This window comes from Musca domestica, unplaced genomic scaffold (assembly GCF_030504385.1).
Source record: "Musca domestica strain aabys unplaced genomic scaffold, Musca_domestica.polishedcontigs.V.1.1 36, whole genome shotgun sequence".
NCBI lineage: Eukaryota > Metazoa > Arthropoda > Insecta > Diptera > Muscidae > Musca > Musca domestica.
Genome location: NW_026712318.1, coordinates 4,060,293 through 4,078,214, shown reverse-complemented (window position 1 = coordinate 4,078,214; position 17,922 = coordinate 4,060,293). Strand labels below are relative to the sequence as shown.

The 17,922-nt window shown below is 36.0% G+C and overlaps 1 protein-coding gene across 2 annotated transcripts in view; it reads right to left on the bottom strand.

Annotated features, from left to right (window-relative positions):
• LOC101894533 (serine-rich adhesin for platelets) overlaps positions 1-17,922 on the bottom strand; it is a 199,399-nt gene that overhangs the window by 13,778 nt on the left and 167,699 nt on the right. For both annotated transcript variants that reach the window (XM_059125926.1, XM_005178445.4), the window contains one exon: positions 4,181-4,246. In XM_059125926.1, coding sequence (XP_058981909.1) covers positions 4,181-4,246 — 66 coding nt within the window. The remainder of the gene's footprint in view (positions 1-4,180; positions 4,247-17,922) is intronic.

The following is a 17,922-nucleotide window of genomic DNA, read 5'->3' as shown; positions in this document are numbered from 1 at the left end:
TGGCAATAAGATTTTTATTGCATTGTGGGATTGAAGTATGTAGAATGTTTTCGAAATTCGTACTTATGCGCCTAAAAAAGGACTAAACTGTACAAATTTGGTACACTTTATATTTTTGGAGAATCATAAAATTTAGCAATAAGATTACTATTATTTTACTGGTTCGTCAAATAGGATTGGGGTATATAGGATGTTTTCGAAATTCATATCTATGTGTACTAAATGGTACTTAATTTGGTGAATTTGAATTTGGAGATGGAGCTGGAATCCTGAAATTTGCAATTAAGATTACTGCTGAAGTTTGGGATTGGGATCTAGAGGTGGTTTTCGAAATTTGTACTAATGTGCACGAATGTTTATAAATGCTGATATTGCTTGAAATTGGAAATTTGTTCGTGTGTAGGGTTTGGATTTGGAGGTGGTTTTGGAAAAAAAGTACTAAATGGTACTAAATTTGGTATTTGGTTAATAGATTGAGTTGGAAGTCGAAAATGTGGCAATAGGATCAGCTTTTGTGCGGTGGTTTGGTTGATACATTTTTAGATTTGTTCGAATTGGTCACTTTTGGCACGAATTATGGCCTTCAAACAGCCAATGTTGCTCTGCGGTATTTTGGCCCATTCCCGGTGAAGTGTTTGCTTGAGGTGATCGACACTTTGGTATTTTTTAGTGCCAACCTTGCTTTCCGAAATACTCCAGACACAATAGTCCAACGGATTAATATCCGAAGATTTCGGTGGCCATTGTGTGCTGAAAATGAAGCGAGGAACCTCATTTTGTAACCATTCTCGTGCTCGTGCTGAGTGCGATGGTGTTGAGTTTGAATGTCCAAGGTCTGCGGCCAAATATTTGAGTGCCCAAGGCTTAAATACACCCTCCAGAATATTTTCGCGATAATATTCAGCATTTTTTCTGATACCACGGTCGATTAATACGAGCAGAGAGCGACCATCGGCTGTTATGGCCGTCCATACCATCACCATGGCCGGCGATTGAGATCTGGTGGACAACCGAAGGTGCACATTTTCAGCTGACCTCTTTGGTTTGTTTACAAACTGCTGGACAACGAATGTTTTCTCATCGGAGAAAATCAAATTCGACAGTTCACCACTTTCGGCCAAGCGAAGCAACTATTTAGCTCTTTTTAGTCTATTTTCTGTCGTCTTTCTGTTGCGGTGTAAGTTCTTGCACTTTTTGGAATTTCAATGGCTTTCCGCCGAGTTCATTTTTCAATATTTGCCGAATGGAATATTGCGATATGTTCAGCTCACGAGCCATTTTTTGGCAACTGCGCCGCGGGTTTCGATCAAGATGCTTTTTTACTTTTCGAACCATTTCTGCTGATGTTGCTGTTTTCTTCCGTCCACTTCCTTGACGTCGGGCTACGCTACCAGTATCACGGTAACGAGCGATGGTACGAGATACAAAAGATTTATTCCGATTCAAATACTGGAGTGCTCTAACGATAGCCACTTGCGGTTTTCCGGCCAAATATAAAGAAATCACACTATCACGCTTGAATTCCATCACGAATAACTTTTTCTCTGGAGAATTTTCACCAAAATGCTTTTGTACACTGTAAACAATATAATGAGATGTCACTAGAATAATTTTACCAGCGATGGTGCTAAATCCTGTTGGAGTGTCCAAAGTCTGCGGCCAAAATGTTTGCGTGTCCAAGGCTTTAACACCCTCCAGAATATTTTCGCGATAATATTCGGCATTTATTCTGATGCCACGGTCGATTAATGCGATCAGAGAGCGAACATCGGCTGTTATGGCGGCCCACACCATCACCATGGTCGGCGCTTGAGTTCTGGTGGACAACCGAAGGTGCATATTTTCAGGTGACCTCTTTGGCAAGTAAACACGATAATTTTGTTGGTTTAACTGCCTGACAACGAATGTTTTCTCATTGGAGAAATGACAGCAGTATGAAGTTGGTTGCAGTTTTTTCATCTCCTTAAAATCATTACATATCGATATGTAAGGATTCTAGGGAATCTTAAGTCGAAAATACCAAAACATGTTGTAAAGGGGGGAACTTTCCTCCTCTATTTAGGTTACTTTGCGATGCGAACTATTCTATTATTCTATTTTTAGCTCTACTTTCAGAATCTGCTGGATTTTGCCTGTACTATGGAGAATAAAAAAAGAAAAAAAAATGTCCCACAGTGTACCCTTTTAAACCTCTAGCAATACTCCGGTTATTTTAGATCGGTCAAGATTCTCATATCATCCGGATCGGTCCAAAATAACCAATGTCTTGCTTTAGACATCGAAGGTAAATAACACTGTGCGACAAAATTCGAGTTTTTCAATAATCGCACGCAAAATCCAGTACTTTCTCAAAGTAGAGCTAAAAATCAGCAGTTCTTGGCAAAGAGATATCTAAAATCGGGAGGACTATATGCATTATAATATTTCAAAATATGACATAATAAATTCTAAATCAGGGCTCCAATTTGGGGTGAAAAATTTGTGGTCTCTTCCCCACTTTACAGCTTCAGTTCTCATATGTAAATAAAGTTCTGCCATATTTGAGTACATAAAAATTTCTCCCACCAGATGAACTTAAAATATCCTTACCTATTACTTGTTTTTTATACCCTACACCACAAGGTGGTCAGGGTATTATGTCTTTGTGCATTTGTTTGTAACAGGCAGAAGGAAACAAGATAGACCCATAGTTCCTTTTGATGATCTGCATAGAATCACATTCTGAGTCGATTTATGCATGTCCGTCCGTCCGTCTGTCCGTCCGTCCGTCTGTCCGTCCGTCCGTCCGTCTGTCCGTCTATCCATGTATTTTTGTAAACAAAGTACAGGTCGCATTTATTGCCCGATCCAGATGAAATTTTGCAAAGATCTTTTGTTTGGCCCAAGGACGAACCCTATTGAAATTGGAGATAATCGGTCAAAATTTAGATATAGCTCCCATATATATCTTCGTCCGATTTGCGTTTTATTGTGCACCAAGCGTGTAATATCAGCCCGAATTGTATGGAATTTTGCATATACACCCAAATTAGGCCCGAAAATATGCATGCCAAATTTGATGTAGATCGGTTCAGATATAGCTATAGCTCCCATATATACTGTTCATCCGATTTGTTATATTTGTTACCCACAGCCGTAATATGCACTCTGTAACAACGATATTCAGGGAAATATATCAAAAACAGCTCAGAAATACATTTGCAAAATTTTATCGAGATCGGTTCAGATTTGGATATAGCTCCCTTATATAACTTCGTCCGATTTACCTTTAATTGTGCACCAAACGTCTAATATTTGTCCAAATTGGATGAAATTTGGCACTTACGACCGAATTGAGTCTAGAAGCTAGTATGTCAAATATGGTGAAGATCGGTTCAGATATAGCTATAGCTCCCATATATACTGTTCATCCGATTTGTAATTTTTGTCCTCTGCAGCCGTAATATGCACTCTGGAACAACGATATTTAGGGAAATATATGAAATACAGCTCCGAAATATCTTTGCCAAATTTTATCAATATCGGTTCAGATTTGGATATAGCTCCCATATATAACTTCGTCCGATTTACCTTTTATTGTGCACCAAAGGTCTAATATTTGCCCGAATGGGATGGAATTTGGCACATGCGACCGAATTGAGTTTAGAAGCTAGTATGCCAAATTTGGTGAAGATCGGTTCAGGTATAGCTATAGCTCCCATATATATTGTTCATCCGATTTGTTATATTTGTTACCCACAGTCGTAATATGCACTCCGTAACAACGATATTCAGGGATACATATCAAATACAGCTCAGAAATATCTTTGCCACATTTTATCGAGATCGGTTCCGATTTGGATGTAGCTCCCATATATATCTTTTTCCGATTTCAAATTAATAGTGCACCAATTGGGCAATACAAGTCCGAATTCAAAAGATACAAATGCTTCGGCATATTTAGTCCTTTGAACTTTAAATTATAATTATAATCATAGAGTGTATGATCGAATTCTCCCATAAAAACTTTTAATTGTTATGTGGAGCTCTACTAAATTAGCAAAGTGGTGTAGGGTATCATAAAATCGGCCTCGCCCGACTTTAAGACTTTCTTTACTGGTTTTTTGTTTAATTTCCAACAATCATCATAAAGCTTTTATTTATATTTGTATTTTTTTTTTTTTTTTTGGTTGTTACTTACGTGGTATGATGCCTTGTTCCACCAGCTGGGAGTGGGGTCTTCGCACCATCAATTTCACTTTGAGTGCTGCAGCAGCCGACGAATTAAGCCGAGCAATGAGAACCGAGAAGAAAATAAAGAAGAAATAAAAATTTAATGAGTTTATTTCTAGTGTGGAAAACATGGGTAATTATAATTGATGGCAAGGAACACTTGACGGTGGCGGTGGCGGTAGAGAAGGTGAGGGTCGTCAGGTAATTTAATTTCATTTTAACTGTCATTTGTTTGGCAAAGATAATTTTATTTTTTTTATTTTGTCGGTATTGTGTGGTAAAAGTTGTTGGGAGGTTTATTATGTGGCGACCGACGTTGTTGTTGCTTTTGCTTTTGTTGTTGTGGTTAAAACCAAACATCACACAATGTCATATACAATCTCACATCTAAGCCCAAAAATCCATAATGTTTTGAGACTTGTGTTTTGGAAGTTTTACCACAAATTATCTAACAAAGCCCCGCAATAATTGCAGAGAGATTAATATTAAATTTTCGAAGGAAGAAGAGATGAAATAAATTTGAGGCAAATTTAAAGATTAATAAATGGGAATTTACGATTGGTGTTAAATACTTCTATAATTAGAACTTATTCATATTGCTACAGAGGGTATTTTATCATTTATATGGTCAAAATGTGTCTCATCAAAGCAACAGTTTTACACCCTAGGCCTCTTTGAACGAAATCCATTTCAGAATATTTGGAGTCGATTTAGCAACGTAGTCTTAGTTAGTTTATCTGTCTGTCTATTTGTGAACGTAATAGCTCACGAAATTATATGGTCTAAACTTGGTACATCGTACTCTTTTTAGAAGGAGAAGGACAAAATCAGTCTACTCCCTCTTGGTAACACCTCTACAAAAAGGCAATTTTGACCGAAGAAATGGGCCATTTTGTGTCTGTCCTATGTCTGTTATTAATATTACAAAGAGCGCGTTAGCTTGTCAGCGAAAAATCCACCTTAGAATTTTAGATTCCTTCCAACAGCTCGTGTAAGGCTTATTAGTGCTCAAAATGCATAATTTCTTCAGTTTGACAAACATTTTTATTCTAAACTTCATACATTGTACTAAATTTGCAGAATTCCAAGGTTTTAGATCTTCTTCAAGTTTTCCTTTTTTTGGAAAGCTGAAATATCTGGGATTCTATAGAGTCGACCTAAAGGGCCGGGGTGGAAAAACAACAAGCTGGTATGAAAACTTGCTGAATGGCAAAAATTGGGTATAGAGAGAAACCGCAGGGAGTTAATGTTAAGAGGAGCTGAAGGACCATCGTCTATGTATAGACGGACTGAAGGCCCAGCTAGTAGATATAGAGGAACTTAAGAGCCAGAGATTCGATATAGACAAACTGGTGGGATAGGGCCAGCCTGGAAGTTGATATGATCCAAACAGTTCTTATGGGTGCTGAAGAGTGCTATATTTCTCAAAAGCTACCCCAACCTCTGCTGCACTTTGGACACGAATTCTTTGTGTCATATTTGGAAATTTTAGAATTCCTTCTCTATCCCAAAAACCACATTTTGTGGAATTTTGCACATTTCGTACGTTTATAGTATGCATTTCTAAAACCACCTCCTTCTCTCAGACACAGACACCAACAGCTACATCAATATAAAATTTCAGGATTTCGTACAGTTAAAAGTACGCCTTTTCACAACAATCTTCAAATTGCAATCTCAGATATCTCAATATCAATATTTCGGGATTCCAGCTCTATGCCTTCATCCAATGACCAATTTCGTACCTCATAGTACTTTTTAGTACAATTATGGCACACATTTACAAAACCCCCTCCCTATCTTAAACACTGACACCATCTGTGATAGTATACATATCAAATTTCAGGATTTCGGTTCTATTCTTTCATCCAAGAACAATCTGTTCACCCAATACCAAATTGTACCAAATATGGTGCTTTTCATGTACATGTAGTACACATTTCCAAAACCACGTCCATATTCTAATTCCAAATACCAACAGAGACCTTAATATCCAATTTGATGATTCCAGCTCTATTCCTTCATTCAATAACAAATTTGGTACCATATACTACTTTTCGTAGAAAGCACCACCAAATCTCCATCAGTGATCTAAATATCAAATTTCAATATTTTATATTTATCCCTTGACCCAACACCAAATATAGTACCGTGCAGTACTTTTCGTACAACTATAGTACACATCTCTAAAAACACCTCCATATGTCCAGGCTACACATGAACAGCAAACCCTAATACCAAATTTCAGATTTCACTATCAATCACTATCTGTTCACCCAATACCAAATTATACCAAATATAGTATTATTTAGTACACTTAAGTACACATTTCCAAAAGATCCGACATAAAACCCAATCCTATCCTCCAACAGTAATCTTAATTCTGAATTTCAGGATTACAGCCCTATCTTTTCACACAAATCCCAATTGTACCAAATTTAGTGCACATAAATACGTATTTCCTACACTCCACATTTCCAAAACTACCTCCGTACCCCAAAAATACAATCCAATAAAAATCATCTTTCCAAATTTCAGAATTCCATATCTATCGGTTCACCACAATTCCAATTTGTACCAAATTTAGTAACATTTGACACACATAAGTGCGAATGTACAAAGCTTCATATATACCTTAATCCTACTCTCCCACAGCAATCCCGAATCTAAATTTCAGGACTCCACCTCCATTGGTTCACCGAGAAAATATAAATTGAACCAAATTAAGTACCATTTACTAAAACTTAAAACTTACTACATACCTCAATCCTACAATGCAATAGTAATGTTATTTACAAATATCAATATTCCAGCTCAAATCGAAACTATAACAAATTCAGTACCATTTAGTACTTTTCGTGCACATAAGTCAAAATTTCGAAAACTACCTTCATATCAGAATCCACACTGCGCCAGTAATGTTATTTTCAAATTTCGGGATTCCAGCTCCATCCGTACCTCCAAATTCAAATTGTACCAAATTTAGTACCGTTTAGTACTATTCGTATACATGAATACACACTTCCAAAATTACCTCCTTACGTCGACCCTACTCCTCCAAATTTTAGGTATTTAGATCGAAACCTCAGATTTTATTGAACTAATTTTACGCTTGACCAGAAAAATGTCACTATCGGGGGGTACCGTTATACGATGGCTATACGAAGACGTGGAACTACATGGCGCATTTTCTGTCTTATGCTGTAGTATCCACTACGAACATCAAATACCAAATTTGAAATAGTTCCGGTAAATAATGTCGCTACAATCATCAAAAATACCGAATATCGGGGGGTACCGGTATATGTAGGCTATACGACGGCTATAAGACGTGGACTTGCACAGACAATTTTCTATCATAGGCTGTAGAATCCATTTCGAACTCCAAATACCAAATTTTAAACAATTCCGGTGAATAATGTCGCTAAAATCATCAAAATACCGAATATAGGGGGGTACCGTTGTATGGGGACTATACGAAGAAGTTGACTTACATGGCCCATTTTTTGTTTTATGCTGTAGTATCTATTACAAACTATAAATATTAATTTTGAAACAATTCTGGTAAATAATGTCGCTAAAATCATTAAAATACCGCATAACGGGAGGTACCGTTATATGGGGGCTATACGAAGACGTGGATCATATGGCCCATTTTCAATACCAAAAGTCCTGCATACATAATACACATTTGAGTAAAATTTTATCAACCTACTTCATTTCGTTCGGAAGCTAGAGTGATTTCAACAGATATTGATAAATCGACATAGTATTTTATGCTAATCAAGAATATATATACTTTCTGGGGTCTAAAATGTATATTTCGAGGTATTACAAACGGAATGACAAACTTAATATACCATTCATACTATGGCGGAGGGTATAAAAAATCATCTACAATTTTGCAGCCTCTTTTTTATGGCTTCTGATTTCAACCATACAAAATATGTGACCTACAGTGCAGGGCATAAAATATTTGTATGCGACGAAATTAAGCCAATATTTGTTTATTATCATGTGAAATACATGCATGTGTTTATATATGTTTTTGTCTATGTATATGTGTATTTGATTTTCTGTGTATTTAATACAGTCTGCATATATTGTTATTATATTATTCAAAATTTAATTAGCACAATCACAAAAGAAGGATGAACTCAGCAAGCGTGGAAGTAGATACAGTATTTCCCGCCTTAGTGTTAGCCAAATAAATATATGTTCCATAAAATACCTGGAATTTATTTTGTGTAGACCAGTTTATGCTACACTACTCCCCCTGTTTCGGAAAAATGTCGTATAACTGAAATATAGGTTATTATAACAAATTGTCGATTCTTTAGAATATATGTTTCGCCTCAGGGCAAAACAAAACTAACTTGTGTAATCATGGAATTTAATTGCTAGTTGAGAGGATAAATTGTCTAACAACTAAAAAACATTTCCATGAATTTCAAATAATATTAGATTGTCCATATAAACGAGAAAATGGAATACCTTTTGTAAATGCGTATACGTTATTCCAAGAATGCAGAGTCACCTGTATGGACCTACCATCATTCACACATTTCCCTTTAATTTGACCAAATTAAACAAATGCTGCATAAGGTAGATATAACCGTATATTTTATGTATGTATGTTTGTAATGATAAAAAAAACTCTCTCTCTCACACACACACAGAAACACACACATTTTAACTAGTCACATTGCTCCTTCGTTGCCATATCAACTTTTGAGATTCGTTGTTGTAAATCATGTTCAGCTTCTGTTGTGTGGCCAGTTTGAGACTGGGGGTGTTGGTTGGTGTATGATTTCGCTGGCATTATTCATACGCCATGATAATGTGTGCGGGTGTGTTGTGGTGCATAAAATATTCATCATACGCCTAAATGGCCATGAAACGAGTATTTTATTTCAATTAAAAGTTTGTTTCTTTCACTTCGTTTCCTGTTCCGTTTTCAGGGTTTTCCTCCACGTCTATTGCATTATTAACACTGATGGCCACAACAAACTAAATTAACAACGAAAAATCATAACTGGTTGAGGGTACTAAATAAGTAGCCATCATATGGATCTAATTTCATGGCGGCAATCATGACAATGATTTGGAAAAATTTGTGGGTTTGGGGGAAATTCGAAATAAACGAAGAATAAAAAAAAATCGTAAATTTAAATGAGAGTTGATATTGGTTTCTATAGGTGAACAACTGCTGACTTTATCGGAAATACGCACCAAGAGTGTGCGATAAGTGTTATAACTTACAAAAATTTTGACAACTTATAGTAAACAATTGAAGCTAGAATTTTGACATTTGAAAAGGAGCTCGAAACTTTTGAGTGACTCGCGGCCGGATTTTTTATTGAATATTGAAAAAAAGGTAAATAAAATTGCTGTGAAAATCTTAAATACCGGTAACTGTTGGTTTTCAGTGTAAGATACAGAGGCATTTTTGCCAAATTCGAACTAAATAAGTTAAAAAGTATTAATCGGTTTTGCCGACAGATGTAAACCTTCAGCCAATGCTTAATTATTTAAATATATTTTGATCTCTGTCATGATTATTTAAATTCTTGAAATTCTATCTAGTGGGATCTGAAGGAATGGACCATTATTGTCTATTTCTTATCGGACGTACATAAATATGATATAAAAATTGGCACGTACCAGTTTTGGACTATATCGACTGTTTCCTTCACTTTATATGAGATATGTGGTAATTTTTAGAAAATGTTAAAATGTACGTCAGATACCAGATATATTCGATCGAAGTTTTCAATTATTTTCCTCATTTAATACACATAAAATATTGATATGTGCAAAATTACAAGAAAATTGAAAATGTATATAGAATTTCGTGCGAAATCATAAATTTTATATTCATCTCAGGTTTCTGGTTGAGAGAAATATTTAGATATAGCAAGTTGTAAAGAATCGCTGATTTGATTCGCAAGTTATGACATATATAGGTATTGGAAATTGTGACCCTTTGTGGGTGATTTACCAGAAAGGTTGGCGGATTTATATCATCTTCACAACAGATCTTGCGTTAGCAACAATATTTGTATATGTGAAATTTGAAGAGAGCTTATTCCGCGTTTTATGAGCGTGTTGTTTTTCAAAATGTTGAACACTATGAGGGAATGTACCAGAAGAAATGGTCCATCTTTATACAAGATCTAGTTTTGATGGAAATATTGAGATGTGTCAAGTTTGAATGGAATCGGACGTTAATTTCGAGTTTTATGAATATTCAAAATTCTGACCCATTGTGGGGAAGGTACGAGAAGGAGTTGACCGATGTATTACATTCTCGCACCAGACCTTGGGTTAATAAATCTATTGTTATTTGTGTATTTTAAAGACCATTATTTTACATGTTATAAGAGTTACCATTATTCAAAATTTTGACCCCTTGTGGGGAGGTACTTAATGGAGTGGACTGATATTGTCCATTTTCGCATCTGACGTAGCACTGCAAATATTAGTTGGAGAAAAATTGGATTACCCGTTTCCTTCCTATGCAGTTAAATTTTTTTTTTTTTTTTTTGAAAATTTCGACCTTTTGTGGATGGAGTTTCCAGAAGGAGTGGACCGATATTGCCCATCTCCGATCTCGATCTAAGTTTGATAATAATATCATGATGTATCAACTCCCTTCTAGAGTTATCGTGCGCCCCAGACAGCCAAGCAAACAGACGGACGGACGGACATCGCTAGATCCACCTGAAACGGATTTGGTTCAAAGAGGGTCTAAACCGTTATTTCGATTAGGCACGTTTTGGAGGTATCAAATGATATATACCCTCTCTAGCCATATGGCTGAGGGTATAAACATGTTTATATGAGATAAGGTCGAGCTTCTGGAATATTTGAACTAATGACCTGTTTTATCAAATGATAAGGCAAAAACGTGTCTCATCAAAAAAAAAAAAAAAAGAATCGGTTTCAGACCCTAGGTATCCTTGGGCAAAGTCTGTTGCATGACATTTGGAGTCGATATAGGGATATTCGTCGATCTAGCTGTCTGGGTGGTGCTCGCGATAACTCTCGAAGGGATTATCCGATTTGGTACAAACTTTTTTACATCGTAAGATGGGACGGTCCACTCCTTCTGGTACATCCCTCACAAAAGGTCAAAAGTTCAAAGAAAATATTTTACTTCATCGAAAGAGAAATGATTAATCAATTTTGCTTAAAATTTGCAAATCCTAATAATTTTAATAATGCTAGGTCAGGTGGCAAATGAACAATATCGGCCACTAAATGAGCATCTGATTGGTTTCGAACTCGCCACATGCCAATATTTCTATCAACACAAGATCTGGTGTGAAGAACAGACCAGAAGTCCTGGTACCTTCCCCACATCGTGTAGAAATATAAGACGCGAAATGGGCATCCGATTCCTTTCAAACTCGGTATATCCCAATATTTCTATCAAAACGAAATCTAATATGAAAATTGGAATATATCGGCTCACCCCTGGTACCTGTTCCACAAAAGTTAAAAATTTTCATTAACAAAACGCTCATAAATGCGTAGTAAGACTACGATTCTCTTTAATTTTCACATATAGCTATATATTTATTAACACAAGATCGGTCCACTACTTCTGGTACCACACCCATAAAGGGTCAAATTTTTCAATACTTATATCACTAATAACTTGCGAAGCAATTCAAACTTGCTAAAACTAAATATTTCTCTTAACCAAAGATCTGATGTAAATATGGAATTTATGGGGCCTTCTCGTACCTCCCAAATAAATTGATTTTTTTAACAATAGTTATCGATCTTTAAGAATCCATGTTATTGGACAGACAGTCTTTGAAAAAAAATTTAATTATTAAAAATCCAGGTTTGTTGCCCAAATAGTCCTTGAAAATAAATTCCTTAAAAGTCCTGGTTTATTGGTCAGATAGTCCCTGAAAAACTATTTTTTTAAAAGTCCACGTTTATTGGTCACAAAGTCCTTCGATAAAATACTCTTTAAAAATCCTCGTTCGTTAGTCGTGTAGTCCTTGAAGAATATTCTTTGAAAAATCAGGTTTATTGGTCCTTTTGTTGACTTGAAAAAATATAATCGTGGCCCTGTAAAGAATTTTTTTATTTATTTATTATTTATTTATTTTTTTTTTGACCAATTTCTTTCAGGAACTATTTGGTCAATTGACTTGGATATTTTAAGCCTGAAAAACAAATTGGTAAAAAAAAGTTCCATGAAAAAAGTTTCTTTACAGGGCCACGTTTATTGCTCGGATAGACCATGAGAAATTTTCTACAAAACTCAGAGTGTATTGGTCAGATAGTCCTTGAGAAGTTGAAACCAACCAAATTAGGTACAATTTGGTAAGTACATTTCTGAAAAATGTAGCCCTCCGTGCTAAAAATTTTAAAAATAATTCCTCCATATGATATGTCTCTCATACAGATGCAGCTCCTGATTTCCATGATTTCAAAGGCCCACATAGCTGTAAATGTCAATTTTATTTATTTGGAATAAATTAGCAACATTTTCCAACACGAAGGTGCTGTAATGTGAGATTTTACTCGAACACCATCTATCAAGAATTTTCGCTATATTTAGAATATCTTCGGACTATAATTTGGCTATAATTTGATAATCCTGATTCGTAACAGGACAATATAGAAGCAGGTTTGGACAACAAGAACGAGTGGAACTGGAATTTTAAATGTTTTCAATTGAGTAGTGACCCATAAATCCATAGATCTAAAATAATAAATGCTCTGTTCCAGAACTGCAAAAATGTAAAAGGTTCTACTACGATAAAGGATTTTCCCTTTATGATATCGAAAAAAAATTGTAAAACTAGTAAATTCTTGCAGGTTCTGGAACAGATCAAAACTCAGTTTTCTCTTAAAATCAACTGTTTGCCAACGGAGTACCTACCCGCGCTTGCTAGAGCATCGTAATAAATCAGCTCTATAAAATCGCACAATTAAAAATATCCTGATATCGACATGAATGTGTGATATAAAAAAATATTAACAATATCACAAACTAATTAACCCCATTCAAGTTGCGTTCCATTCTCTTATCAATATTTGTTATTGTAAACCGAATGAACAACACCAACAACAGCAAAGCAAATAAACATATTAACGTGTATCCACTGGTCACACAAAACCCAACATAATGACACATGCCGGTAACAACAGCTCATTTTACGTGGCCATCACCTGCCCCCAGTCAGTGTGGTGGCAGCGGCAATGACAATATCGAGAAACGAAAAAGCGAAAGGATAGCAGAGCAAAGAAAAACAAACAGCACTTTTGTGAAGAGCGACCCAAATTAAAGGACACGAACTGAACAATGCATGTGGAGCCATGGCGTGTTGATGCTGTTCTTTTTAATTTTCAAATAAATATCGGAAAGCACGCAATCTTGGTTAATGTAATAATGCAGTGGTGAACACAAAATTAAGTCTTTAAATAGACTAGGAGGATTTGAGAAATTTGGAGTTAGCACGTCAGGGATTGTAAAGCGTACTTTCGAAAGGAAATTAAGATTTTTCTAGGGGGGTTCGAATGACGTTAAAGGGCATGTTTGGTTTGTTATCTTAGAGAGAAATCTCATACGCGGTTTCTGTGATAATGCGTGCTCAAGCTTGTGGCACTGCAATGGGGAAGGTTGGTAGAGTTTGGCAAGCTAGCACATTCGAGGTAACAGTTGCCTGAGGTGGTCCAACTTGTATAAAAAAAAATATTTTTTCTAATTCTGTTTTTTATAAAGCTATGCTGGGATTAACAAAATTTTGAAATAAGCTCAAAATTTTACTGATTTCGAATCGAAAAATTCTACCCCATTTAAAAATTTCATATACATCCCAGGTTTCTGGTTGAGAGAATAAAGCAAGTTGTAAAGAATCGCTGACATGTTTTGCAAGTTATGACAGATAAAAATATTGAAAATTGTGACCTTTTGTGGGTGAGGTACCAAAAGGATTACAAAAGGATTATACAGGGTGAGATAAACAAAACTGCAACAAAGTCAAACGCCATAACTTTTAATAACTTTTTATACCCTACAACACTTTGTGTTGGGGGTATTATAAGTTTGATTGGTCCAAAAATTATGTAGCACCTCGAAATATTGATTTCCCACATAGGAAAGTAGGAGAAAGGAAGATCCATATATTCCTACCTCGCCGAGCTGAGTCGATCTAGTTATGTATGTCCGTCCGTCCGTCTGTCCATGTTAATTTGTAATCACTCTACAGGTCGCAATTATGGTCCGATCTTCACAAAATTCAAAATGTAGGTGGGGTTACGGTCAGAATAGAACCCTATTTCTTTTGCTAGCTAAAATGCTTATATCTCCAGAATGGTTGGAGCGATTTTGACAAATTTTGTAAATTTAGAATGCCCTTTTGGCATAAAAGTAAAAAAAATCACATAAAAAGATGTCAATAACGATGTTAATATAGATTTTGTAGTTTTTTTGTGACATTTTTTATTTTTTCATTTTTTTTATACCCTCAGCCATATGGCTACAGAGGGTATATATCATTTGATACGGCCAAAACGTGCCTAGTCGAAATAACGGTTTTAGACCCTAGGTCTCTTTGGACCAAATCCGTTTCAGAACATTTGAAGTCGATCTAGCGATGTCCGTCCGTCCGTCCGTCCGTCCGTCTGTCTGTCTGGCTGGCTGGCTGGTGCGCACGATAACTCTCGAAGGGAGTATCCGATTTGGTCCAAATTGGCTACAACGTAATATTTTTGTCAAACTTAGATCGAGTTCGGAGATGGACAATATCGGTCCACTCCTTCTGGTACCTCCCCCACAAAAGGTCCAAATTTTCAAAAAATATATTTTTTTGCACAGGAAGAGAAAGGATAATCCGATTTTGCTCCAACTTTGCAAATCCTAATATTTGCGTCAGTGCTATGTCTGGTGTGAAAATGGACACCATCGGCCGACTCCTTCTGGTACCTCCCCCACAAAGGGTCAAAATTTTAAATAATTACAACTCTCATAAAGTGTGATGTAAGAGTCCGATTGTCATCAAATTTCACACATCCCAATATTTGTATTAACCCAAGGTCTGGTGTTAAGATGAACAATATCGGTCTACTTCTTCTGGTACCTCCCCCACAAAAGGTCGAAATGTTCAAAAAAATATATTCTTTGCACAGAAAAAGAAAGGATAATCCGAATTTGCTCCAACTTTGCAAATCCTAATATTTGCGTCAGTGCTAGGGCAGGTGTGGAAATGGACAATATCGGTCCACTCCATCAAGTACCTCCCCCACAAATGGTCAAAATTTTGAATAATTACAACTCTCATAAAATGTTATGTAAGAGTCCGACTGTCTTAAAATTTCACACATCCCAATATTTATATTAACCCAAGGTCTTGTGTTAAGATGAACAATATCGGCCCACTCCTTCTGGTACCTCCCCCACAAAAGGTCGAAATTTTCAAAAAAAAAAAAAAAACAAATTTTTTGCTCAGAAAGAGAAAGGCTAATCCGAATTTGCTCCGACTTTGCGAATCCTAATATTTGCGTCAGTGCTAGGACAGGTGTGAAAATAGACAATATCGGTCCACTCCATCAAGTACCTCCCCCACAAAATATTGAAATTTTGAGTACCCATGAAGCTCATAAATCGCCAAATTAACATCCGATTGGCACATCTGTCGAAATATTTATATCATATTTTGGGTCCGATAGGAAATGGGCAATATTGGCCCATTCCTTCGGGATCTGCTCCATAGAGGGTCAAACGTTTGAATAACCTTAACACTAGTCAAAATATATTTAGATAATCGAACATAGGCTGAGGGTATATCTCTGGCGGCAATACCGACTGATACTTTTTAACTTGTTTTTTTTTTGCATGCGATTTTTTCAATTTGACTTATAATATTGAAGTGTATATTTTGTAATATTTTTGCATTTTACAACACAGTTTGGGGTTATTATATACAGATTGCAATTATCGTCCGATCCTCACGAAAATTTTCACAAGGATCGGATTAGGCTCAGAAGGGCTAGGTCTATCGTTTTCAAATATGTCCCAATATATTTAGAGGTTGAAATGGACCAACAATTAAAAATATTCTTGATTTTACAGCCGTTATAAAGGTCATAAATAGAAACCAAAAGACACGAAATCTCGCATGAAGTTAGAGTTAGGACAGAGGATAGAATGGACCACTACTTTTGTGTGAAAAAATACCAACACTACTTACAGGCGATATTCGAAATACACAAAAGGCGAACTTCTCGCTTTTTTATGCGTATCGTAGACAAGAAAATCATATAGATTAGTCTAGATTAGGAGATACAGAGGGGCCTCTTGCTTTTGGATATGATCGCAAAATATTTAGGGGTTCAAATGGACCAAAAACAGAAAAATGTTCCTGATCACACAATTGAAGCCAATCGACACGCCTGAGAAGAGAGTTAAGGACAGGAAAAAAGTTCAACATTTTGGATGACCATTGGATTATATTCAGCTGTAAATGGACGACAACAACTAACAGCATAATTTCAAAAACGAAATCTCCCAAAATGGATTTGGACATAAGGGGGCTTCTATCATATTGTGGTGTTGTAGGGTATCACATAGTCGGCCCCGCGCAACTTTAGCCTTTTCTTACTTGTTTTTAAATGTTATTGAATGACAGCAAAAAACATTGGGAAATAGTATCAAATTTTAGTATAAGTTTAGATTTGTTCGAATTGGTTATGGCCTCCAAACGGCCAAGATATTCCGTTGGGTTTGGGGATAGACAGGGAATTCTGAAATTTGGTATCGAGCCCACTGTTGGTTTCCTGGGCATACATGTGGAGTCGTTGAAATAGTTTTTGAGCGTAAAATTGGATGAGGTCCTTAGTGAAATGGTTTTTCTAATATCCTCCTCGGCAAAATTCAATATGAAAGACTTTGAAGACTTTTTGGTGTAGAAGGAAACATTTTGTTCCCATTTTTTCGAGAAAAGAAAAAACTTGAATAATATATAAAAACTTAAAAGTTTTGATCACAAAATTTTGTCAAACTGAACAAATTGTACATTTTGAGTACCAAAAAACCTAACATGAACTGTTGGAGCGAATCTAAAAATGTAAGGTGGATTTTTCGATGACGACGTAGCAGTCACATTCGAATACTCATCTCCCATTGTATTCCATATCCTACAGACCATCTTCAAACCGCATGGTTGCCAAGCTTACACAAAATTAACGCTTTGCAAATATGACCTTCCATCGTATTATTGTTATTATCAAAACCACGAAATCAATGATCTGAAAACTTCCGCTTGTTTGATAATTGTGTTTGTCACTTGAATTAATTTCAAATTTACCATCAAAATTACGCCACAGAATTTTCGGCTGATGGACATTGTTCGTGCTAATTAACTGTTAGATAGATAGGCCGGACGGCCTTTCGCTTACCTCCAAAAAGGCCGATATGTGGTTTTCATCGAAATAATGTAATTAAAATGTACCAAACTAATGGAAAGTTAATTGATGTTATATTGAGAGAGAGAGAGTGAGCTAATGACGAAACCACCTGTATGGTTTAATGTGATATGTTTCGAAGACATATCATCGTATGCTTGTACGTGGGCGTGAGCTACATGATATGCTGATGCATCAGATAATGAGAATCTAATTTTTCCATTTGACATGTTTCGCATATCTAAATGTAAACAGGGTTAAAATCTGCCGGTGAGCAAT